We start from the raw sequence: 25,981 nt of genomic DNA on the forward strand, positions 1-25,981 counted from the left end.
ACAGCGACATAGACTCCCAATTTTAATTCACCGTGATTCGTGCTCCCCGTTCACCCTTTCCTGCTGCAGCAATGGACAAATTGTGCCTCTGGCCTTTCTCGGCCGCAATTAGGCATGAACGGAGACCAGCATAAACGCTTACATAGTCCGATGCGTATGAAGTTGAGAGCCAGATGGTTGGAAAGGCCCGCAAAAGTAGCTGATGAAGGCGATGCCCACGAAAGCGACTTGTCCATATTGAGACAATGTGAGACACCAAGTGTGAGCCACAGATTAGCGGCCCCCAAAAGAAAAGAAACGTGCAGGTTGGAAAGGAGTGAATGGCTGAAATCCGGGGTAGTCCATGTCACTGTGTAGGCTGCGGCAGTAGATGCCTGCATCATCCGATTGCTTCGCAATGCAATTTGGGCATTTTTAACGGCGACTGTCGCTGCAAACAGGTGGCACACTCTGTCCAATCTGTTTCCGCTGCTGGTTGTCGCTCTTTAACCTGACCACCACATGCGACAACGATGGTGAGTCGTTTACGAGCTTGCGTTAATGATTCCAGCATATCTCGACATGCAAATTTTATTTCTGCTCTTGCACGAGAATGTACACTGCTTGTCTTCTGCCAATAAAGTCGCAGGTTCTGTTCACTCACTTGTGGCTTGTTTGTATGGGCGTCAGTAGAGGCTCTGGGCAATTAGAACGCATTGGCTACGCGGCAGCGAAGGTATTGAGGCATGCGGCATAGCCAGCAGGGCAAGCACGGCGCGTGCCAGCGTACGCGACCGGCAAAAAACAGCCATATTGGATTTTACTCTTAAAAAAGAAAAAAGTGCACTTCCGCTTCCGGATTGAGCTACGTCATCTGGCGTCCACCTAAGTAAGTTCCATGCGCTGCCGCTGCTTATTTTCGAACCATTGCGAAAGGTACAGTTTCCCTTCTTTAAGTTGGTTTTTTATACTATGGCAACGCGACGATGGCTGTCGGTCGACGGAAGTCCGCGACGCCTCATGCTTTCGGGAAAAACGCAAGCGATGTTCTCGGATACCCAAGTGGCGTCGGATGAATCGGCAGTGACGGCAACCAGCACAGCGACATGCGCCAGCGAGCGAACAGCAGCAACCAAAGCTACGGCCGCGCACGCGGTGCCTGCGGCCAGCAACACGCATCGACATGCTTCTCATCACAGAAGCCGAACAAGTGGCAATTGAACGTCGCGCGGAGGAGGAACGACAGAAGCTGTATTCGTTATCAGCTACCCGCCGAAAGCTGTCACTTATCGGAGATTCCCCGGAAGCGGCGGCGAGCAAGAACGCCTTTACGATTCTAAGCCTAGCGGCTCTAAATCGCCTGCTTTGGTGCGCGAAATGCGAATTCTGCCATGGCCCTTTGAACATGTAAAAGGGCGACTGGGTATATGAAGTGGCCATGAAACTAGTGGTGAACTGTGCCATTTGCGATTTGCGACGACATAAGCACCAGATGGAGCTCACCAAAAAGAGGGGAATACAGGCTGAAAAAGACCAGCACCGGCTAGTGCCGTCTGACAAGAAGCACGCCAGAGCAGAAAACTTCATGCATGCCATAAATAAGAGGCGCATGAGAGAGAGCGATGGTGATTATGTGCCTGGTGGCTTCTAGTGCAAGGTGGACTTGAATTTCTTGCTGTAATTGCAAGAATAAATCTAGGTCCTGACCTGGAACTTCGTTTGGCGTTTTCTCAAAAGCTGCATTTCTCCTATGACACGGGCTGTTGCCCACAGTATCTTTTGATGTAATAGTCCAACTTCAATTATTCTAGTTGCATTCGAAAGCTTATGAGTTTCTACACACAATAAAATTTATAAAATATGATATCCCTTATACTAGAATGTTTTATGGGGCAATGCAACAGATAAGAATTTTGAGCTTCATAACCACCACATTAGATATGGCAATAACTTTTGTAACAATAGAGCCAAGATTACAGTGATGGTCTAATTGTGATCTCTGAGTGTTCTAGAATGTGTACATATAAATTTTTCTCCGATATTCAGTGGTAAAATTATTGATAAGTTGGGCAAATTGATTTTCAAAAAGTATTATCTCAAAAACTACTTAAAATAAATTGATTGCATATATGCTTCTAGCAGGCTAAAGTATACCTTGCCTGAAAATTTCATTTGTACGTATATGACAAAAAAAAAATCAAACACCAGTGTCTCCCCTTAAACGAGTCAGCACAATCAGAAGCTGGATGGAGGAAGGCGGTGGGGTGGGGAGGAGAACTGGCCTCCTTGACATTAGTTTTCTCTGAGTAGCTATGCCACTTCCCACTTTGATTCTTTTTCCTGCAACCCGGTTATAACAATTATAGGTTATAATAAAGGAATTTTCGTGGCACTTAAATATTGTTATAAGTGGTTTCAACTATATTCCACTGGGTGAAAACGCCCGGTAATTCAAACATACTGCGCTTTCACAACATTCTCAGCAGCACGCCAAATCACACGGCAGTGCTTCCGACCAGCAGATGCACTGGCAGTCATAGTCACACCGCAGCAATGCTAGGCCTAGCTACTTCAACATTTGCTACCAAGTTTCTTGCTGTTCGGTGCCGTGTTTTTCATTGAAACAATTCGCCGCTGTTAGCAATGGCACAGACTCCATTTTTGCAATCCTTGCCAATGGTTTCGGAGCGCGGAAGGTACGGCGCGTTCTCGAGAGTCAGCTTTGCCCCAATACAGCAGAGTTATGCGGTGACGTTCTCATGGCCCCCGAGTCCGAAAAATCGGACGTTGACCGTAATTGGTCAATACATGTGAATAAATCTTCTGGAATTCCCACATATGTGTAAGCTCAGTGCATATGCGCCACTGCAGGCAAGTCCTTCATTCAATTAGCTTCCTTTAATTCGAACAAATTTTCGGGTCCCTTCAGGCTTTAATTATCGAGATTCGACTGTGTAGGCACCGCAAGAACAGGGGTTACTCATATAGGTCTAACTGTAAAAGCTACCTATAGCCAGAAAGCATACCTTGGGATGCAATGGTGCAGTTCAAGGCATAGCCGTGAACAAGCATGCTCTCACGAGCACTACGGCCATGTGCCTTAAGCACATTGACAGCCTTAATGGGGTAGCGGAAGCCTCCTCGGCCATCGGACACCTTGATGGCATTGGCCGCATCGACAACCATGTTGGCAAAGAAGTCCGAATCTCTGGGATACATAGTCAAGGAAGTACACGACTGTGCTGCAAGTACAGTGCAGTCCACAGCGATGAGTCGACTTAAGAGTATCAACTTACGCGTTAGGGCTATGAGAAAAAAAAAAAACATAACAACATATTGTTCACTGCATATCAAATATAACGATTGAAATTCTACCTATTGGGTGGCATTTTCCATGCAGAATAATCATTGTATTTGCGTTGCTAAGTTCCCCTCTTAACCAAGACGGGGTGAAAAGTTTGCCTACGCAAATTCGCATCTGCCGCCATTACTGCGCAGTGCGTCCTGCCAGCGCGCCGATTGCGAAAACCACGGTGAGCATGGAAAGTTGGTGCTACAGGTCACATGATGGCGCAAGCTGCTTCGCGTCCGCATCGCTGACGAGCGTCCAGAGAGAGAGAGAGAAAGAGAAGAGCGAGGAGCGGGTCGCACCCACGCTCCTTCTGTAATTTCCTTCTCTTTCTCAGCAAGTGCAGAAATGTGCCCCAGAAGCAGATGCAGGTACGCTGCACCGACAAAGCGAAAAGCTGTGTCGCTTGAGACGAAGCTGCAAATACTGTGTGACTCAAAGTACGAGCTCTTGCCGTTGACGATTCTGAAAACTGCGACTGCCACGATCATGAAGGCTAGAACCAGCGACTATGCCGATCAACAGAAACGGCACGCTTTGTGCACCAGGGCGAAATACCCCATGTGTGAAACCAACACGGTAGCAGCCGCTGACATTACCAAACTCTGGGAGCATGTAGCTACTGGCGATAAAACAGGTGGTTCTTTGATGGAGGAGTTCCGGAGTGCAGATAGCGCTGCTTCGTTCTGCAGACTCTCCAACGGGGTGGTTGTTGCGACAGATGACGGCGTTGTGCGATGGAGGCGACGACAGCAGTGGCAGTGACGACAGGTTTGACAGTGGCCCGTCCTTAACACAGACCCCAACGTTCACGCAAAGTGCACCATAGTCGATAGAGTCGCTCATTGATTTCATGCACGCTAAATTATAGCCGCCACTGTTCGCGCAACCGCTGAAAGCGAAGTTGTGAACCTGAAACTTCTGCGCGCCTTACGCTTGGCACGCTGTTTAGAGATATAAATAAACATTTCATTTTTCACAGCCTGCTATCTACAACATCAATTTTTTTATCGTAAGTGGCAAATTTGGTTTCGGAGCTATGAAGGTATGTTCAGCAGATTTTTTTTAAATGGCAGTCCAGATATAGCGATGATCGGTTATAACGATAGGATTTTTTTTATCTTTTTGATATCGTCATAAGTGGACTGCACTGTACCACTAGCCACTGCTTACACCTCGACTGCTCAGAATTGGGGCTAGCAATGGCTTGGTACTACTGATGAACTGGAATGTAGCCGTAAATACAAGAGGAGATCAAAAAGTTTTGCAACTTGGCTATAACCAAATGGACAATGATCTCTCTACTTTTGTTTACATCATCTCTGCAGCCTAGCAAGGTGTGAATGTCAAGCCTTCCAGTTTGTTACTTGGTCTGCATCAGTCAGTCAAACATGGCGTCCTTCCAAGATTTCAAGCTCGAGTACTGGAGTGTTATCGAATTTTTGTGCAAAGGAAACTCCGCCAAGGAAATCCACAGTAGGATGGCGAATGTGTATGGCAGTGAATGTCCTTCATATGCTACAGTGACTTGGTGGTTCAAGGAGTTTAATGGAAGACGACCCAAGGTCAGGGTGGCTGACCACTTCAACCGATTTGAACCATTAAGCCTCAGCAGAGAGCCTTATCATGAATAATCGCTGAATCAAGGTGTCCCTGTTGCCGGAGAATTGAACATTTCTTGCGGCAGTGCTTTCACTATCATCCACAATGTTTTGGGTATGTCGAAGGTTTGGCATGATGGGTGCCATGGAACCTCTCAGCACAAGACCGACACCACAGTGTACATTCAACAAGGGAACTTTTGCACCTCTATTCAAGCGACCCAGAAGATTTTCTCTCCTGCCTTGTGACTGGGGATGAGGCGTGGCTGTATCAGTCGGACCCAGAAACAAAACAGCAGTCTGTGCAGTGGAGGCACTCGAGGTGCCCTTCCCTAAAAAAAATTCAAAACCCAACGCTCTGGGAGGAAAGTGACGGCAACACTTTTTTTGGGACGCAAAGGGGATCCTGCTCATTGAGTACAGTAGAACCCCGCTGTTACGTTCCTCACTGCTGCATTTTCCCGGCTGCTAAGTCGTTTTCATCCGGTCCCGGCATAGCTTCCATAGGATCCAACGTATAAGGAACCCCGCTGTTACGTAGTAGCTGTGAAAACGTTCCCGCATGATACGTCGCAACGTAGCGCCCCGAACCCGCCTGGGCTAAAGTAGGCAACGCGCTCCAACCGCCATTTTGGCTTTTGACAAGTTTTGGCCGGACTTGGCTATGGAACTGGCTGCAAGAAGCCGCACGCCAGTTCGAGAAGCCGCCACTAAGTGGCCATTCGTGAAAAATGCTCTCACTATCATCACTGTGATTACGGTCACCACATGGTTTTTGGACGGGTCGACTCATGGAGGAAGGAAACTCGGGAGAGGCCCTGACGTCACTCTTTGTGAAGCTAAAGTGAAGCCGGAAGTTGGCGTTGCTCATGGCGTTGCTCCGTCTATCGGGCCAGCTCTCCTGTCTTGTTTACATTTTTTGCGAAACCACGCCGCGCCGCGCGCAACCGGGCTGCTCGGACGCGCGCGCTCCGCAGCAACACTAAACAATTGTTAGCACGTTAGCATGATTACGCCAAAGAGGGCAAAATTTCCCGCGGATATTCCTTCGTCCGTTGCCATTGCCGTGGCGCGGTGACGACAAGGAGCCGGGGAGTTGCCAAATCCTAGCTTTGGAGAAGCCGTCACGGCTCTGGACCTCCTCTGCAGGTACGACGCGCCTCACAGCGACGCTGACAGCAATGCGGCCTTCCAGGCTATTGAGAAACGTGTGGCAATTTCTAGCGAGCGAAAGAAACGGCAAGCCACCATTCTAGACTTTTTTTAAGTTCAAAGCGCACTCTGTGGAAATAAATTGTCTATAGTTGAAGCTGCACTTTTTTCATTCATTTTCGGAGCTTTCCTCACTGTTGCGTTTTCCCGGCTGTTACGTTTACTTCCCCCGGTCCGGTGAAAAACGTATGAACGGGGTTCCACTGTATCTTGAAAACAGTAGGACAGTTACAGGCGAATACTACACCAATGTTCTTCGAAAACTGCATAATGCCATGATGGAAAAACGCCGAGGATTAGTAACGAGAGGTGTCCTCCGAGAGGTGACTACGGTCACGACAACGGACAAAGGTCTCGTGTTGCCCAGGCTGCCATTCATGAGTGTGGTTTCAAACAACTGGACCACCCACCCTACAGCCCCAACCTGATCCCGAGCGACTTTTATTTGTTTCCCTCAAGGGAACGTAGTTTGACGACTTGAAATCGCTTCAAACTGCCACAGAGGAGTGGCTTGGCAACCAGGAAGAAAGTTTTTTGCAATGTACCAAAAGCCTTCCAGGAAAATGGGAGAAGTGCATTAGTGTGAAGGGAGATTACCATACGTTGAAAAATAATTTTTTTTTTCAAGGTATGGCAGTTTTTCTGATATGTGAGGTGCAAAACTTTTTGATCACCCCTCGTGCATCTTAAAGGGAACGCAAATGTACACAGCCAGCCAATTATATTCGCTTATTCTTCCTTTTATTCTCCTTGATACTGAAATCTCTGACCTTAGTAAGCTGTTACAGTGTGAGCCTGCTATCCAATGAGGTAAGTATTTTGACATTTCAATAAAATGCATGGCTGGCATTGCTGAAAGAAGTACTAATCCAATGCAGAGTATTTACCCAAGCAACCAGAGAGTGCACTTGAGTTTTTCCTAGTGTGTCTTTTTCTTTCAGTGGATTCCAATTGGCTAAACCAGCGGACAGACACCCAATGCTCTGGCGAGGCATTGCACCAGATGCCACATCGTGCAAAGTGTTTCCCTGAAAGTGATTGACCAATTCAGCCCGTTTAACTTCAGTAAAAAAATTATCTTCTGTGGGATCTGTGCATGGCATCCAAAGGCTACTGTATGCACCAGTTCCATCTGCCTTTTGTCTCAAAAAGAAAGAAAGGACAAAAGGTTTAATTTTCCAATTAGCTTTTGGGGTGAGACAGTGCAAACACTTCACTTTCTGAATGTCTGCTTGTGTTTTTCAGTCGCCGGCACCGAGCTTTCGTCAGCGGTCATCAGTGCAGCAAGGCAGGAGCGCAAATGGAACTCCGCCTGCTCAGCGATATAAGAACTGAAGCGAATGTAGGAAAACCAAGATACTTGCTGCACTATGCGACATTTTATAAAACTGATCAAACTGGGACAAGTGCCAGTGGACAATTTAAAGGCTGACATTTCAATACAGTAATACCCCTGTCACACGGGCACCTGCGAACTCCATTGAACTCCGTCTTTACGCCAATGGAGTTGCGCTCCGTGTCACACGGTTTCCCTTGCGCCAAGGAAGTTAAATGGAGATTTTGGGCGAAGGGAGTTCAGCAATGACCATTACGGTTGGATGGAGTACTCTCGTTCCCAGACAGCTACAGTTCAGCAGAAAACCACGCTAGTAAAATCGTCGTAAGTGGTTCATTTACAAATTATAGCATTATTTTTTTTGCCTTGGAATATATGCCACATAATGGAAGTTTTAATTTGTTTTTAAGGGCATCAGCACCTGTACTCTCTACCCTAATACTTCGCCACGCTGCATCGGAACACGTCGTTCCGCCATTTTGCTTGTTTTTATATGCACGGGAGCCGCACGTATCGTTCAAGCCGTACGGGTAAAATTCTCCGGGTGACACGCACCATGAGCGATCGCGGCGCACCGCGAACACACAGACACGTGCGATTTCACAGCGGAATCACAACTCGAAGCGCACCGGCCCAACAACGTTACAGTGTACTAGAATCCGCTGTTCTAGTACACTGTAACAATGTGACCCGCTCTGCCCACGCACGAAAGTAAGAGCGCAGTGTGGCCAGCATCGCTTGCAACTTCGCTATGCTTGGAAAACAAAAGTCTTGCGGAAACGTACCGCAAAGATTCTCGCTGTGATTTTATATTATTACATACTGCGTTAAAAAAATGCACATAGATTACTTTAACGGCGACCGTATATGTGAACAGTTGCACACGGAAGTAAGCGCAGCAGCGCCGTTTGTACCCCGTGCGGCGCCCATCGAAAACTCGCGCTGTGCCGTGTAGCACTGCCGCAACTCCATTGCCGTCAATCTCCATTAGGGAGTTTCATGCTCAACGGAGTTCGCGGGTGCCCGTGTGACAGGGGTATTAAACCTTTTAAACCATAGTTGGCCGAACTCGGAAAAAGTACGCACTAAACGGTAGTACTGCTTAACCGAAATAGCATGAGATCGGCCACTTGTCAAAAACCGAACTAAGAGAGAGTGCGATGAAAGGGCAGAAAACATGCAGTACAGTAAGACCAGTCAAATCCCCGACTCAGCGGCGATTGAACACAATGTGTTTTGTATCCGCATAAACCGTACCAACTTATTGCGTACGCATTGGTTAGAACGCAGTGTTCCCACTTTTCGTCGCGCAAACATGCTGCTGAGTCTGCGAAGGGATGACGGCTACGAGGTTTGACTTTTCGCCATCGTTGCCTCTGTTGTTGCCGAAGTGTCAACTAGCGACAGTGATGACGGCACGGAAAGCGACAGCACGGGCGATTTGGGCCTGACAGTGGCAGAAGCTGCGCATTACGTCAGCCTCAGGAATGCAATCGTCGCGAGGAGAACAGCACTCGGCAATTAAAAAGGCGCCCTGAGACTTCTGCAGCACTACTGCGCGCGTGCGCGGAGAATGCGTAACACCAACAAGGAATCTGCCATGCCAGTGTTTGCCGAGAAGAGAGGGCTGGCTGAAAAGCTGGCACGCAGCTTCAGTAAGCTTGAGGCCGCTGTCGTCGTGCTAGGTCGTGGCGAAATCAAACGAAAATAACACTTTAGTCGCGCGAAGTGACTAACTACTGCATGTTTTTTCCCCTTTCATTGCACTCTCTCGAGTTCCGTTTTCGACAGGTAAGTGGGCGATCTCATGCTAATTCGGTTAAACAGTATGACCATTTAGTACGTACTTCTTCCGAGCTCCGGCCAACTACGGTTTCACGAGGTTTCACTGTATTTACTCACTTCACGCAAGTCTGTTATTTTCATTTGATGCCACAGTGGGCTAGTAGCGACGACGGCGGCCGCAAATTCACTCAAGCTACGAGCTAGCTTTTCTACCAGCCCCCTCTTCTCGACAAACACCCGCATAAGGCTGACGTAACGCGCAGCATCTGCCACTGTCAGGCCTGAATCGCCCGCGCTGTCGCTTTCATTGTCATCCTCATCCTTGTCGTTAGGCAACTCTTCATCAATAACAGGGGCAGCAATGGCGAAAAGTCAAGCCTCGAAAAGCCAAAGCTCGTAGCCGACGTATTTTCATGGTCACAGCAGCATTGCCAACTTCTTCGCATTCCAAATGCCACACACCATAGTCAAGTAGATCCCTCTCACGTGCCAGCACCGACTTCTTCGTGCCATGCTTGACAGCACAAACGATGTCCAATTTTTCTTCTACGCTGAACACCCGGTTTTTGTTTTAGCTTGCATGACACCACAACCTGGATTACAACACTCCAACTCTGGCACGGGGCCGAAATGATGCTGATGTTGATGTGGCTTCACCCTTCCAAGCGCCCTCTGCATTTCTGCTTCGAGGCCGTTCCGATCTTTGATGCTCGTTCTGCTGGGATGACGTACCACCGCAATTTCGCGATGAAAAGTGGAAACATTACGCTTTAACCAATATATATGCAATAAGCTGGTATGGTTTATGCATACACAAAACGCATTATGTGCAATGACCACTGAGTCGGGGATTTGACTTTACTACTTTTAAAATGAAACTAAGCGGGTACGGTTTAACAAGGTTTTACTGTGGTTCCTGCGGAGTACGTACTGTTCATGCTCTACATGTTAGGCTTAAGTAAGTTCCAGCAGAAGGCCAAGTGACATTCTCAGAAATAAAGCCAGCAAAACAACAGGCCCACAAGAATATTCCTCACACTATTAACCAAGAAGCCCTTCAAGCAAGACATGCGTGCCCCCTCATTGATGTAGCATGAACAGGTTTTCCTCATAGAAGAGGTTCAGGCCACTACTCTTGTAATCATTGGGGGCAGGCTGAGGCAAGGGCCTGGAAGCAGAGACAGAGGATGTGCAAGACCAGGCAATTCACAAGAGCCAATGTACCTGGAAATCATCTTGACAAGAGTAATACCAATTTTACATGCAATGACTAGCTTGATTGATTCAAAAGCGAGGAGTCACACATCAATGCCCCATGTGGGTGAAGCAGCACGCTGACCAGGACAAAGCGGAGAGACACGCGCTTCGCTGCTCCCGAAATCAGCCTTCACCAATTCGCCCAACTTTCCACATTAATGAGTGCCCCGTCAATCAGTGACAGGGGGGTTCCTGCTGAGTGAACGTTTAAAATGCTTGCAGCATTACTTTTGTGCTATATTTCTACACTGTAGCCGATAATCTCCGTAATAAGTGGTGCATCTTATCTACAAGGACTCTGTGTTGAAAGTTATCAATGTTTAGTGTGTAAATTTATGCTCGTCATTGTAGCGATGCATTTTGATTATCGTGCTGGACCCACGGGTGTGGCCCACCACACTGCAAGCAAGGATACGGCCCAATGAGCTTGGAGGACATGGCTGTCTTGGCAGCATTCACCACACTCTCGTGGCCCAGTTCTTCAACTGACGTGGTAAGGTGCTCCTGGATGTACCGGCAAGCCTCTCTGAGGGATCATGAGAACGGCACATCACACCATGTGAGATGCTTGGTCCAATGTAAAAACCACAACAGCAGCCACCCCGATGTGCACTGCACACAATATCTAACTAAGCTTCTTACAGGTAACAATAATGTGTGCAAGCCTAAAATACTTCCTTAAAGTTTCACACTAACAAAGGGGTAACAGAGGGTGCATGCAGTTTTCTCTAGCAGATTAAAACACAGGTACTTCCCAGGCAATTTCTATATGGCAAATATTGGTATAATGACGCTCCATGCACTCTTGAGCAGCTAGTATATATGTTTTTATTTTTTTCAATGCTGCAAAATACCACTCTCAAAGAGCAGTGTTTCCCCCCAAGTTTTCAGACGTCCGTTTTAAAGCAGACTTCACACAGCTTTACTCACTTGCAAGCCAGGCGGTAGCCACTGATGATGGATGTCGGGTGGATTTTACACTTGACAAGCTCATCTGCATTTTTCAGCAACTCTGCAGCAATCAGAACCTGGTGCGGTAAAATACCACAAAAATGAAATACCAATGGAAATTGTTATATTCAACTACAAAACCCTTGCACAGTGAATGCAAGCCATCATTACAGCCAAGGCCCACAGAAACTTTTGCCACAACAACCTGCCCCTCACAGTTGCAGCATGAAACTTTTCCTGCAAGGACAAGGCAGGATTAACCACAGCAGACAACATTCATTTATTGAATTGTTTCTGAGCACTCACATTTCACTAACTGTCAAAAACTAATACCCATGCCACAGGGGCCCAGAAAATATTCTTTGTAATGGCTCAAATTTTAGAGCCTTGCGTGATCCCACAAAGATAAACCTATGTCAGTCGCTATATAATGCAGTCACCAGAACTCATTTGACTAAGAAATGCATACGCTCTATGCCAGTGCTTGCTCACTGCAGTGTAACTTGAAGCCTTTGAAACAGCTTTTATCCACCCAAAAATAATTCATACACAACTTTCAACTACAACACTTGTGTCAGGAGTTGTACTCGGCAAGCTTCTTCAGGTTGGCATCGCAACAAGTATGACATGGCATGTGCCATTTTGCTTCCAGGCTTTGTATTTAACACGCAATGGACAAAGTTGCTGTGGTCGGTCGCAATGCTTTAAAAGACAACCAACTGAAGCTAATGGCACCATAGTGACGTGACGTTTAGTGACATTTACTCTGCCTATTCAAGAAGGAAGACTAAACTTGTAAATGCCGTGGACTCGGGACCATGGCTTCTGAGCCCGACAGCCAGCTGAGGCTTTCGGAAACAACATCAGGCAATTGAACAGGGAGCAGGGACCTTCACCGAGTTGTGTTTGGGCTTCAAGTGCAGCGGCATGCAGCTCCCCAAGCACCACCACCATGATGATGATGGCTGCGCACAGCACACCCCACAACACATTCTTTTCACATTAGTACTCTACAATTGCTCACTTCAGATCCTGCAATTGGCATCAACATGTCAAATGTAATTAAATTTACATGCCTGGCAGGTCTGCCCAAAAAAAATCTCATTGGGGAACTTTAGGTCGAGTGTCGTCTTTTAGGCACATGTGGCACAGCTTTAGAGGGAGCACAAATTGTGTTTATTTACCCAAGTGCGCTGTGAGCCCAGGAGGCATTCAATCGAAGCATCAGTGGTTACAGCAAGTACAAAAAATTTACACAAGCGCAAATAGGCAGAAGAACAAGTAATTATTGCAGCAAGACAAAGGACATTAGACACAGAAAGGTACTTGTCTCACCTTGTAAACAAGAGCAACGAGATCGGAGGGGAGAAATTCACTGGTGATTATGATACTCTCTAATATGAAATTTGAGCCAAGCTTTATACATGTTTTTATTTCGCAATATATTGGCTGGCGTGGACAATCTTTCTCATGCGGCACACATTGTAATTTACTTATGGAGCACATTGCAAACGAAGCGCAATGTGGTGCAACTGTCGCTAATCGGGAGATCGTGAGCCAATGTGTGGGTGACGTGTGGGCACGATTCACAGCCGCCGCTGCAGACAGACATCCCAAACGACGTGTGCTACTATGGTGCCATCTTGCAGCCATCGCCACCGCACTATGCTTTCCTTCTCACACTTTCGCCATACCCTCCTCCCCCATTTTTCTCCTTGCGTATTTTATCCTTCGCTGTGCTCGTTGGCTCATTTACACTGATGCTCACCGCGGGATGGCCGCCTAAGAGCTGTGCTCTAAAGCTAAATGAAAATTATATCAAACACGCAACACAAACTGCAATTACACGATTACACTGTTTCCAATTGAGTAAAACATGCCAATAGTGGTGTTTTAAAAGAAGAAAAATCTGACAGGGAATCTATGCTTTCCCGTAATGCATTCTACTCAATTACTGATAAAACAAGGTGAGAGTTATAATTCCAGAGCTGTGATAGGTCCGTGTCTCTTCAGAGTAAGCAGCTTTTGGAGCAGCCAAGGCAGACTAAACTTGTAAATGCCGTAGACCCAGGGCCATGGCTTTTGAGGGTGCAAATCGAACTTTTGGAGTAATTACCAGCTGCACATTTCTTTGCATAAGAGCTGTGATAGGTCCGTGTCTCTTCAGAGTAAGCAGCTTTTGGAGCAGCCAAGGCAGACTAAACTTGTAAATGCCGTAGACCCAGGGCCATGGCTTTCGAGGGTGCAAATCGAACTTTTGGAGTAATTACCAGCTGCACATTTCTTTGCATAAAAATTCTGAAGTCCAGCTTAAGCAGTAGTGCCATGCTCTGCAACGAGAACGAATATTTAAGCAAATGTGCAAGGATAAACTTGTTTAAAACATTCCAGAGAATGAAATTCCCTTATTGCTGCCTCATTTTTTTTTGTGGGTAGCCCTATGTTTATTTAGTCCCGCGACCTCATGCCCCCTCTTAATATACAATGCACTTTCACAAAACGTTTCTGACATTACTAGTATGTCATTCAAGAAGACTTTCCCTGATGCTTTAGCGGCAGTGCCTGAGACAAGAAGCAAACTGAAGCAGAAGCTTCAATATTGGATGCACACATACGTTTTGTAAATTTTCATGGCATTTTTTTTTTCCTATTGAAAAAAATTCTGATGTTCGTGCTTTCAGTACAAGCAAGGCGTTGCAGTTGTGCGGAAAAGTCTACCATCTATAGCCGCTGATGGACAGAATCCTTAGGCTCATGGTTCCTTGTGGTTAGGTTAGAAAGGCAGGTCTTAATTCTTTGTCCTTTTGAGTGCGAAATCTACTGTATGTACAAGGTTTGCAATAATGGAAGGCTCTAGATTAATTTTGACAGGTTTTGGAATGTGAACTTAACTGTGCATGAGTAAAAAGAAAGGATGGTTAGGTGGGCTAGTTGGTAACGCATATTAATAAAAACTTATAGCGCTAATAACCCGAAAGACATAGAAAAAGAAACACATACCACACGCGCTCACTCCGAACTGATGTTTAATGCACGTATGGAAAAATAAATATATAGAAAATGGACGTTCACGCATGTCAAGATGAGGTATAAGAACAGCATGCACTTAAGGCATATGTGAATATCGATTAATAAAATCGAATACTTTATCGTGTAGTAATAAGGATGGTTGGCTTACACACAGCGTGGCATTTTTGGTGATACGATAGGCTTCAGAGATTTCTCGTGTGGTTTGGTTAGGGTGACAGAACAAAATGACTGTTTTCAAAGATGGGTTTACACAGACATGATTTACAATGTAAGGCGAGATGAGAGGATGGCGTGCCATTTAACGAATTTCTGTGTTCTCTTAGGCGTATGTTGACGCATCTGCATGTAAACTCGCCCCCCAAATATTGCGGGTTGCACGAGCACGTGGCTCAACGACCCTCCTCCCCTTCTAGCAGCACACCCTTGGTGTCGACACCAACGCCTGCACGCATGCACGTCCCTCCGAGACTGCAAGCGTGCATGTTTCTGTGCTTCCTCCTTGCGCGCCGGCAATATGCGAATGTTGCCGCGAGGCGCCCCTCTTGCGATATGCGCTGTGGCGACTTCGACGAGCAAAACTATGTAAAGTGTGTTTAGAAGCGTGAGCTTGCACGCCGCTGGGGCCGCTTTTTGCCGGGTCACAAGCGCTGACACATAGCGCAGCCAGGTAGCGAACGCAACGAGTCATTTCTTCTTTTCTGCGCTGCACCTTTTCGTGGCCAATCTTCGCGTTTCTTTTTATGAACAGAGCGTTCTCCTGCAGAAGAGCGTGGCAGAAAATGCACACTACAGAAGGAGACAGGCGAGATGAAATGCACTCTTAATTCCATTGTATATAAACGAAGTTTTGCCCGTCGAAGCCGCCACAGCGCCAATCGCAAGAGGGGCACCTCGCGGCTACATTCCGATATTGCCGGCGCGCAAGGAGGAAGCGGGGAAACATGCATGCTTCCAGTCTTGGAGGGACGCGCATGCGTTGGTCTCGACACCCAGGGGTGCACAGCTAGAAGGGGAGGAGGGCCATTTTGCCACGCGCTTGCGCACCCCGCAATATTTTGTGGGCGAGTGTACATATGACCACAGCTTGAGGGAATTCTGTATACTACTTCTGAGACACAATGGACAAAACGATTAACATGTTTCTAGCTGCACCCTCTATCACCCACTGACATGGCCTGTGCCCTTCTGTGCACAATGGTGCAAATTCGACTAATACCCCTGTCACACGGCAAATCTAATGTCATTTCCAACAAATGACATTTGTTGCGATTAATGTCATATTCACAGCGCGCTGTCACACGGCGAAAACTTATGTCATTTGAAAATGATGACAATGACGATAGTAAAAAAAAAGACACGCCTCAAACCCACTTTTGTTCAATAATTATTTTCCAATATGCTAAATTACACCAGAATATGTGATCGTTGCTTTCAAACCGTAGCGTTCGATCACTAACTTGTCAACATTGCCAACGAAGTCAAGTCAAGCCAAGCCAAAGCTAAGGCAACAGGGCGAAGAGAACAATAGGCGCGTCCGCTACATCTGCTAAAGTGGTACGAGAAGGGCAGTTGCATGTCATCGCCGTTCTGATATGCATGCGGGCTCCTAATATCCTCATTCTTGGCACGTGCCACAGGAAAACACGTGCATGCTTTTACGCCAAGTCTTTTGAAGCGGCCGCAGCCGATGCTTCGGTGCGAACCAACACGACTGCTGCAGCGAAAGATGAAGACTGCTGTCTGGTCACTGGACTGAGTAGTTTTCTGTATTTACGCACGTGATGGACTTCAATGTCATTAAAGCAATATTTAGGTGATAAAATTGATAGAATAATAGTGATTTTTTGTTAAAACAAAAAAGCAGTACTGTTTGTGAAACACTGGTACACTCGTGGTGTCGAGGATACACATTTGGTTCCAAACGAATGAGAAGGAGTTTGGTGAACTCATTCGTTTGTAAACGTCATTTTCGACAAATGTCATTATGTTTTACCATGTGGCAGCAAACAAATGGCATTATCAGCGAATGTCATTCGTTGTAAATGACATTAGATTTGTCATGTGACAGGGGTATAAGCCTGTGTGATGTAGATAATGCCATCCGAACGCCATAATGCTTTGCCACATTTTTAGGCCGTGTGAAATTTTATGTTCATAGGGGATAACTGCCAATTTTTCGTTTCCTTCATCTTGAACAGAAGGACGACGCCCGCATTTTTCTTGCTTTGCAATGCGCACGAGCTTTTCACAAACTGATGTGATGAGGTACATAGGGTAACCTGCGGCCTTCGGGTGTTCCACTTACATTCGAAAACTCGCGTTCAACTTGTGCCTGCAAGTTTTTTCCAAGGCACGACAGTACAATTCAGCGCTTCACAATTTTTTAGTGGCCCGGCGCGAAATCTATAACAGATTTTGCAGATCTTGGATTGTAGTGCCAGCAAACATGATCCGAACCAAAATTCATGCACAAGTCAAGAAACTAATCTATTATTGCTTAGACTACAAAAATTGGCAGTGGCTTAGGTTGGCTATGCCAGGATATACGTAGTGAAAGCTAAGGCATAGCATGGTTAGCCCTGGTTAATCTTGATTGCAAGTCCAGGTTAGTCTTGTTGTCTAGCTATGTTGCGGCGTTTAGCCAGTCGTTCGGCGCACCGTTCGTCTGTTTCCTGGGCGATTCGTTTCCTCTTCATCTCGTTCCGATGTCGATTCCAGGCCTCCTCCTGCTCATCATAATTGTCGCCATCTATACTGCTGCCTCAACTGAGGTTGCGGCGCACGCGAGCTATCTTTTCAATCCTCCTAGATGTTCAGGCATGCGACGCAGCTGGCGAAGCGAGCAGAGGTGAATGCAACGACGAGGAACGTGGTTGACGTCATGTGCATCCTCGGAACACGGCCACGGCGAAATTGCAAGTTTGCGGCCGGTAAAGCTTTGGCTTTAATATCAATTATTCTGGTAATCTACTATTGTGAAGCGCAGAATTGTACTGTCATGCTTACGCACGGCCTTGGAAAAAGCTTGCATGCACAAGTTGACCACAAGTTTTCGAATGCAAGTGGAGCGCCTTACAGAGTCCCCCCTTAAGGCGCTTTTTCGTGATTTCTCGATCCTTAAGACCCGTGTCCTGCGGGTCTTAAGGATCGAGAAATCACATAAACATAGTTTTTCCAATTTTGTCACATTCATAATTATCGGGGTCCCTTCCAACCATAGCCAATGTTTTGGGCCTTTGAGACGCTTTAAAGACACTTTTAGTTTTAAAGAAATTGTCAAATAAACAAGCAAACTCAACGCGGCTTCTTACGAAATCATTGAAAAAAGAACGCCCATATTTGGCGGCGCCACATTTCGTAGCCGTCCGCCATTAAGTGGCCATCTTGGCCTCGTCTGAAAGAGCGATCGTTCAGCTCTTTTTCCCGCCGTAGATGAGCTTCATGCATTGCGTTAATGCAGACAAAAGCGCAAAAAAGTAAAAAACGAATGTGAGCCCATCATTGGCTGCTTGTGATCATGCGGCAAAATGGAGGCTTCTCATTGGCCCACGCGAAGTTCAGCCGCACGCATATTGTTTGCGCGTGCTGCCATATTGAGAGCGGATGAAGACGCGCTTGTCAGCTCAATATGGCCAGACCTGGTGAGGGGCCTTTTAAAGAATGCAGTATCTCATATGCCATGGACGGTGCCCAAAGACAAGGTGCTATGGACTGTTGATAGCAATCAGAGGGCAAATTTGTAAGGTCATCCTACAAACATGTAGGATCAATGCCAAAATTGTAAGTGAAGGCAGGGTTTGTCAAGCTGCACTGAGACGCAGTTTTTTTTTGTGCTTTCCTCTTCACATCATGTACATGGATGTACAGCCAACAGCAAAAATTTGCGGGATGCGCGAGCGCGTGGCAAACCGACCCTTCTCCCCTTCTAGCGGTGAACCCCTGGCGTCGAGACCGACACCTGCACGCATGTGCGTTCCTCCGAGACTGCAAGCATGCATGTTTTCGCGCTTCCTCCTTGCGCGCCGACGATATCCGAATGTAGCCATGAGGTAGCCCTCTTGTGACATGCGCTGTGGTGGCTTCGACGGGCGAAACTGTGTGAAATGTGTTTAGAAACGTGAACTTGCGGGCGCCACTGCGGCCACTTTTTGTCGAGTCACGAGCGCCGACGCATAGGTCTGGCCCGGTGGCTAACGCAACAAGTCATTTTTTTTTTCTGGGCTGCACCTTCTCATGGCCAATCTTCGTTGTTTCTTTCTTTTTACGAACGGTGTGTTCTACCACAGAAGAGCGTGGCAGAAGACGCGCTCTATAGAAGGAGACAGGCAAGACGAAAATGGACAATTGATTTCCGTTGTATAAACGATGTTCTGCCCATTGAAGCCGCCACGGCGCATATCGCAAGAGGGCTAAGTCGCTGCTACATTTGAATATCAATGGCATGCAAAGAGGAAGTGCGGAAACATGCACGCTTGCAGTCTCAGAGGGACGCGCATGCGCGCAGGCATCGGTCTCTACACCAGGGGTTCACTGCTAGAAGGGGAGGAGGGTCGCTTTACCACGCACTCGTGCATCCTGCAATCTTTTGCTGTTGACTGTATATTTTTGCTAGCCATAAAAGCAAAAAAAAAAAGCCATGAGACCTTCGAAAGGGATACGTGATGCTTTGTCCACTGAGGGATGAATGCAATTTTCTTTTTCTGAGTGAAAACAAATCGTCATTACTTTTGCTCCTACTATAAATATCTATAGGTTAACAGTCAAGGCTTTCCCATTTTTCATATCTAGCTGTGAAAGTCGTGCGCATTATAATCGAGGGCACATTAGAATAGACTAAATGGGTAGCTGTATCCCCTTATTGCTCAAAAGAGCAGGCTTCAGTTCCATCCTTCATGAATAAATGTTTCGTCGCAATAAATATGGTGCCTTCGTGGGATTTCCTATTATGTATGAAACCGAAAGTAGAATGAAATAGTTTGTCAGCTTCCTCGGCCAGCTAAGAGGACACTCAATCTCCGACTTCCTGTCTTCACTCCAGTGAGGCATCGTGCAAGAGCCACATGCCAAGTGGTTCAAGTGCAGGCATCTCCTAATCCCCCCTTATTGCAGCTGAGCAAATATAATGGCATCAGCTGAATACATTGTGCAGGTGTACTACAGTAGTAGGACTAGCACCTTACCCACAGTTCTTAAATTAGGCACGTGGGATAGGCAACCAGGTATTGACTTTTTTCAAGAAACATGCAATTCATAAGCATAGGTCCAGCAGATTATGCTACTGGGTAACCGGGCCTTACTTTTCAAAAGCGAATTAATCACATACGTATAAATTTTTCTTTACTGTCCCTTTGCTTTTAAGACGGCAAGTTGGGCCAGTTGGTTAAGATTCACTGTAAGGTTCGTTACAGCGCAACACAAGACATGGACAAAAGGAAGGCTTAAAACGACGACACAGCGCCATGTCATCGTTTTATACCTTCCTTTTGTCCGTGTCTAGTGTTGTGCTGTAACGAACCTTACAATGAATTCCTTTGCTTTTGTCCTAATGCAGTAAATAATACCTGCTCATTTTATGACCACTATTTATTTATCCTTCCTGCCCGCAGATGGGGAGCCTCCACAACTATAGAAAGCACGGGATGAATACACAGCCAACAGTACCGTATTACGTAATAAGTTTTGACCAAGGCAAACTTAAAATAAAAGCCATACCACAGATGTAGTCCCATCACCAACTTCTTGGTCCTGCAAGTCTGCAAGCTCTACCAGAACTTTGGCTGCAGGATGTTCAACCTCCAGGAGCTTCAGTATAGTTGCTCCATCATTGGTGATTGTCACATCCTGAAAGACAGCTTGGAATTGTGATGAGCAGCATTACCACATGCCTTATGGCTGAAGCTAAATTCATTTATAAAGCAGTTCCAGTCCAGAAACCTCACATCCTATTAACATCTTCAAGTCAGGCAGGACCCTAATTGAACACATTTTTGGAGCAGCAGTTACTACTAGAAAATGCCTCACCCCTATGTCATCGACGAGCATCTTGTCAAGGCCTACAGGCCCCAAAGAGCTCTTCACAATGTTGGCAATGGAGCATGCCGCCATCACTGCAAGAAAAGAAAATTGAAAGCAATGTGTAAGACTCTACTGAAGCAGCACATTGCTTCACTCTGGAATTTAATATTAAGAGATCAATTTAGTTGTTAAAGGGTCCCTGAAGTCAAGAAATGCATTTGAAGATAAGATAGACCGCTTCAGAATTGCATTGCAGCAAAAAGTATGCCAATGCATTCAGCAGAAGTGGAGCTATTGGCAATTAAAGATGGTCGACGATCCCCCTCGCGGTGCTCCGGCTTCTTAAATGCCTGGCACTGCGAAGGCTACAGGGAAGCAGGACGTGCCCACAATGCTCCGCCTACTGAACGTCACTGTGGCACACAGTTAACCCTTTGAGGGTCAATTACGTAAATATAGGGCACCGTGAACAAGTAAAAAAAAATGGTCGATGCAGTATATTTACAGCGCTGCCTATACATATAAAAAGCGCGCCAATTTCCTAACTTTTTCTTTTCTATCATGTGCTGCTACTATGTGGGAATACAGGAAATTTTTTTCGCACCCCTCCCTCTTTCGGTTTTCGTTGCATGGTTTGTTTTAGAGCTAGTTTGCTCCCGCGCGTTTATATACTACCGCTCGCGCATTGGCGCGCGCATGCATGTGGCTGGTGGTTTGGATTTTGTTCCGTGGGCAGTTTCAGCCTCTTTTGCTCGCAAAACTGATGGCTATCTCCTTACTAATCACTCAAAGGGCTACCACTTGTTTCTCGCTCGCTTAGTGCTCACAAGGGTGCGCATAGGAAGGATGTTGCCGTGCATGCGTTTTCGTTGTTCTTTTTTTGGGGGGGGGGGGGGGGGGGGGCCTCGTGAAATCTAATTGCCTCGGGTAGGTGATAAGATCAAGATTAGCGGAAGTTTGTCACACGTTTTGCTTTTTTGTCGGGCACACAACCACACAGTTTTGTTGAGTGACCGCATCTACGCAGTTTGATTACGCTATGGACGTAAATATTAGTGTAAGAGCAGGAACAGGTGAGAGTTGCGAAATATTCTAGCACGCACATCTTCAAAGCCTTGAGCTATGTGTATAACAATGCATCAAATTTTTAATTCTAATAAGTTTATTTCCTTTTTTATTGTTGTTATTCATGAATGATGAGTACACATATACCAACGCAAAATATTTTTTTCTCACTTTACGGTCACCCTGAAAAAATTACGGTAATTTTTTTTTAGAAACAAGTCCCTAAGAAGAATTGGAATCTGCAATAAAAAAAAAATTGACCCTTGGCGGTCGCATATGGCGAAAAAAATCGACCCTCAAAGGGTTAAATTTGATTTTGGATGTTCGCGAAGACACCACTACTTCCAATTTTGGTGTCCACAATGCGCCAAACTTGGACGCTATCCTTCCACTTATGAATGATGGCGCTTGTGGCGTCTCGTGCATTTGCTGTGCCACAGTGTACTAGATGGCTACATGCAGGTTTCTAGCAACGAGTGGCGATTAGCACATTTCCCTACGTACTTATCTTTATGGCAATCACACATTTTTAGAGGATCGAACGACACGTCATCTTTATGTTCCCTCATAACGAGTTTTGACCATGATGCCGGCACACCCTGACAGTGTGCAACTCGGGAGGCAGACAACCTGTTGTAGTCGGACTTTTTGTACTTGGACAGGCTCGCCACATGCCTGGAGCCACATCGCCCCTAGAGACTACTCGGAGCAGGCAGCTGGCTAGTTGCAGTGCCCCTTGGCAGCCGCAGTATTTACGTTGCATAGCAGACGTAGCTACATGCAACTGTAGTGTGTTTGCTATGTGCACTACAAGGCTGGAGTGCATATTCAGGTTCATATGCGCTCCAGTCTGGCCCCGCTACATGGTGCAGTCTGGCTTTCTCGTGCATCAGCTTGAGCCACCGAGAGTAGCCATACCCAAATTTCACATTTAGAAGAATTGTCAATAGCTTAATACGAAGCGATCTGTCCATGCATCTAGCCAAAAGTGAGCGCATGCTGGCAAGCGTACATGTAGTCTGACCTTAAGTTTTAAGTGGTTTGGGGCCAGTTGGCTGTTTAAAATTAATAGAAATTAGTGAGGCCCAAAGGCTATGGCACCGATAAGCGGTATGGCCAAAGTTTAGTTCCTATGCAGGCGGGTGCGACGGAGCGCGAGCAGACGATAGCTTCTTCTGGAGGAATGCAATTCTTATTGAAATTTGAAACATCGATCTTTGCTTACTTCAACTGGTTTGGCAAATTGCGTCAATAAATACACGCAATAACAGCAGGAAGTGGTGCACTGATCCAAACACCAATTTTTTATTTATGTCAGGTATCAGTCAATGGTCTGTGGAAATCTGCCTGTCGAGGGGCAGCTGCTGGCGGCACCGAAAGGGGTGAGAAGAAGGCCGCTGTGCTCTGCTTGCTAGCCCCATGCACCGCACACGGGTGTGAAATTTGGCTGAGCTACTGCCATCTTGGCTCAGCATATGCCATCTGCAGAATGTGTTTTTACACCAAGCCCGAGGAGTGGCCACCAAGCCCAAGAGAAACACTGAATCGGTTTAGAGTGATAATGTATACATTAAATACTCTGTTTTCGTTAATTACCCTGTAATGGGCTAATCATTAAATTAAGGCCAAGGTTATATTTTTTGGCTTTTGTGCCAATACTACAGCATTGACATCACGGCTTTCAAACTATTCTGTCATGTTTGGGCCATTGTGGTTGAATAAACGTTCTCGTAAGTCCAGTTTCTGGCTCATTTAGAATACATTGTAGCCCATTTTCATCAGTAACAAGTTTACTAGACCCGAGTAGACACTGTCAAAATTCACGCCTTCATGACAAGCTGATGCGGGAACTTGAAGGTGGTTTCGCCACTCGTCTGCAGTTCTTGCCTCTTTTCTGGCTTGCGAAGCCTCCTTTAATGGCAACAGTGACTTTTCATTGATACAACTTAACTTATGATTTCGGTTTAGTGGCCATCCACATTTGGCTATGGTGGGTGATAAACTAATAGAGAAGCAAATACATTGCTGTAGAGACTTTGCATGGACGAAGCCGATTACGCTTACTAATTTCCGCGGTGTCATAGATTGGTGGCATCCCTTAATTACGTTTTGGAGCGTAGGTTTAGGCTGATAGCGTTGCAGCTTGGATGTCATGAAATGATTTCCTATGCTGTTCAGCGCAAAGTCGGTATGCTGCAGCGAAAAGAAACCAATATCTATGCGTTGCCGTCTGGAGAAGAGTGGAATCTGCGTGAACGTGCGCACCACACCCTATTCGGCCCGGTACGTTTAACTTAGCAGCTGTTGTGTTAACACTCTGCTCTGCTCTGCGCATCGCTAGAGCGCTCTAGGCACAATGGACGCAGGATGCACGCTTTTTCACAGACCTGCACTACTGGTGTACATGGCAAGCTATCAAGACGTGCTACGGGGCGTAGGGGACTCCCTGCCACTCCGCCCACACATTCTCAAGCTAGGTTAAGAGAAAGGCGTGGCGTTCCATCTTATCTGCAACTCCTTAATTGCAGAGTTAAGGATCAAGCTTATCTACACCACCCAAAATATATGCACCGTGGCACCCAAATACATGCATCGCAAAAAGAACGTTACAGATTTTGCGCTGGTACGCGAAAACCCCTCATCACATGTGCAGGTCACTGCCATATATAGAAGTTCGCAGGTCTTACACAGTGGACGGAATGTTTTCAACTGTTTAGTGAGGCAAACAGAAGGCAATGCACGTCGATCGGCACAGAATGAAGTCATTATTTACCAGCCGCAACACCTACTAGACACGAAATTAGCGGTTTTTCCATACACAATTGTTCGACCGCACACGTGATAGCCAGTATACAAGCACGCGTTTGACGACCGGCACACAAAACGAGCAACATACCATTCTGGGTACGCACCGAGGCGCCAGAGGATCGCTTCCCTGATACTGAAAGCCCTGTACCAACAGACATTTTCGACTATTGTTTCTGTAAAGAATAATTATAAATAGCGGTAGAACCACACGACAAAGACGCCTCACACCAGCACACTTAATGTTAGGCCTGCTCTTTCTCGAGCATTCCACCAATGCCTCATTTACTATATAGATGCCTGCCGCGTCTCTGGTTTTCCATTGGCGCGGGGTTCGTGTGGTTCAGGGTAGACGCGGAGAGACGGCGCTCCCTGCCAACACTACTTCCTGTTGCGGAGGAAGTAACGGTTAGTATTGCAACAACTAAAATATAGGTTGGCGCGCGCTCGACCAATGGCTTGACGAGAGACCACGGGTCCTGCCTCCTAGAATGCAACAGACGCCGCTAAAATCTTGGAGGCAGAGAGGCGTGATTCAAGTTTGGAGAAGCCGCCGCAACTTGCGCTCGCAGCCGACCCTGGTAGAGAGGAGAAAACAGGAGATGGGCCGGTAGTATATTCTATGGTAGTATGCCGGTAGCAGCTTCTCGGCTCACGCGGCAGGCATGTTCTATTAGCGGCGAGAATTAGGAGTGGCGCCCTCTCGCGAGTGACGTCACGGCCAGGACGCCGCTCGCTCCGGCTCGCTCGTTCCCTTCGTTTATGCTTGGGGTATGGGCGGCTCGAGCCGTCCGTATTGAAGAATACGTCGGCTTCTTTCAGCTGCCATACCTTAACCACAGTTTCTTCTTAAAAAGCGTGTAAGTTGAGAAACTTTGCGGCTTGGATATCGCAAGCTAAGTAGCGTTAAAGGGTTCTACTAGGTTTTGCAATGCATATATGCGCCGTGTCTATCGGTAAATTTTGACTAAAAAAAGAATATCTGCAAATTCTACGCGCGAAGTTGAGTATGATGCTTCGCTAAACACTTAACATTCCTTTCGTAGTTAGCTATGCGAGGCATTGCATTTTACGTGGAAGAAAAATTTGGTAATTGGCGTCAAAATGTTATCCGATTTTAGAAAGACACTGCCCAGAGAAGCTGTCATCATAATTCCTATTACTCTGGTGTGTTGTTCTATTCAAATATGGTCATACATTAATGCGTAAAAAAGATAGTTAGGCGCGCATTTCTGATGAAAAAGTTTGCTGCTACTTTCATCCACGATATTAAAGACTTTTAGTGTGTCCGCTATTACGGCAAACCGGGGCGGTTTGGGCGGATTACCGGATGGTCGGGTGCGTAAACGTGAGCGGTCACGTGGTGGCGCCAGCTGGTGGTGCAAAGCTCAACCACCTAAATACGTAGCCGATACCATAGAGTTTCATATTAGTATACCTAGAGGCAAATCTGGCGCTGCGATCGTTCAACCATCATGGGAATGATGGGAAGTACAGGCTTCGGATTGGCATTCTATTGACTGGCGAACTAGTCTACAAGTATTTTTTTGGCAGTTTTGGTTTCGCTCCAAGCGCAATTGCTATAACCTGCAGTGG

At 46.5% G+C, this 25,981-nt stretch overlaps 1 protein-coding gene across 2 annotated transcripts in view; it reads right to left on the bottom strand.

The window, feature by feature from the left end:
- The window catches only part of CCT1 (chaperonin containing TCP1 subunit 1), an 88,419-nt gene extending 63,728 nt beyond the window's left edge, over positions 1-24,691 (bottom strand). The window contains exons 1-6 of one of the 2 annotated variants that reach the window (XM_065434625.2): positions 24,477-24,691; positions 20,522-20,607; positions 20,213-20,341; positions 11,450-11,547; positions 10,935-11,045; positions 3,006-3,187 (exon numbers count right to left, since the gene is read on the bottom strand). In XM_065434625.2, the coding sequence (XP_065290697.2) occupies positions 3,006-3,187; positions 10,935-11,045; positions 11,450-11,547; positions 20,213-20,341; positions 20,522-20,607; positions 24,477-24,546 (676 nt within the window). In that variant the 5' untranslated portion in view covers positions 24,547-24,691. The remainder of the gene's footprint in view (positions 1-3,005; positions 3,188-10,934; positions 11,046-11,449; positions 11,548-20,212; positions 20,342-20,521; positions 20,608-24,476) is intronic. The other variant, XM_065434627.2, reaches the window with a different exon arrangement.
- Positions 24,692-25,981: the final 1,290 nt, after the last annotated feature.

Source organism: Dermacentor albipictus, chromosome 5, assembly GCF_038994185.2.
Source record: "Dermacentor albipictus isolate Rhodes 1998 colony chromosome 5, USDA_Dalb.pri_finalv2, whole genome shotgun sequence".
Lineage (NCBI taxonomy): Eukaryota > Metazoa > Arthropoda > Arachnida > Ixodida > Ixodidae > Dermacentor > Dermacentor albipictus.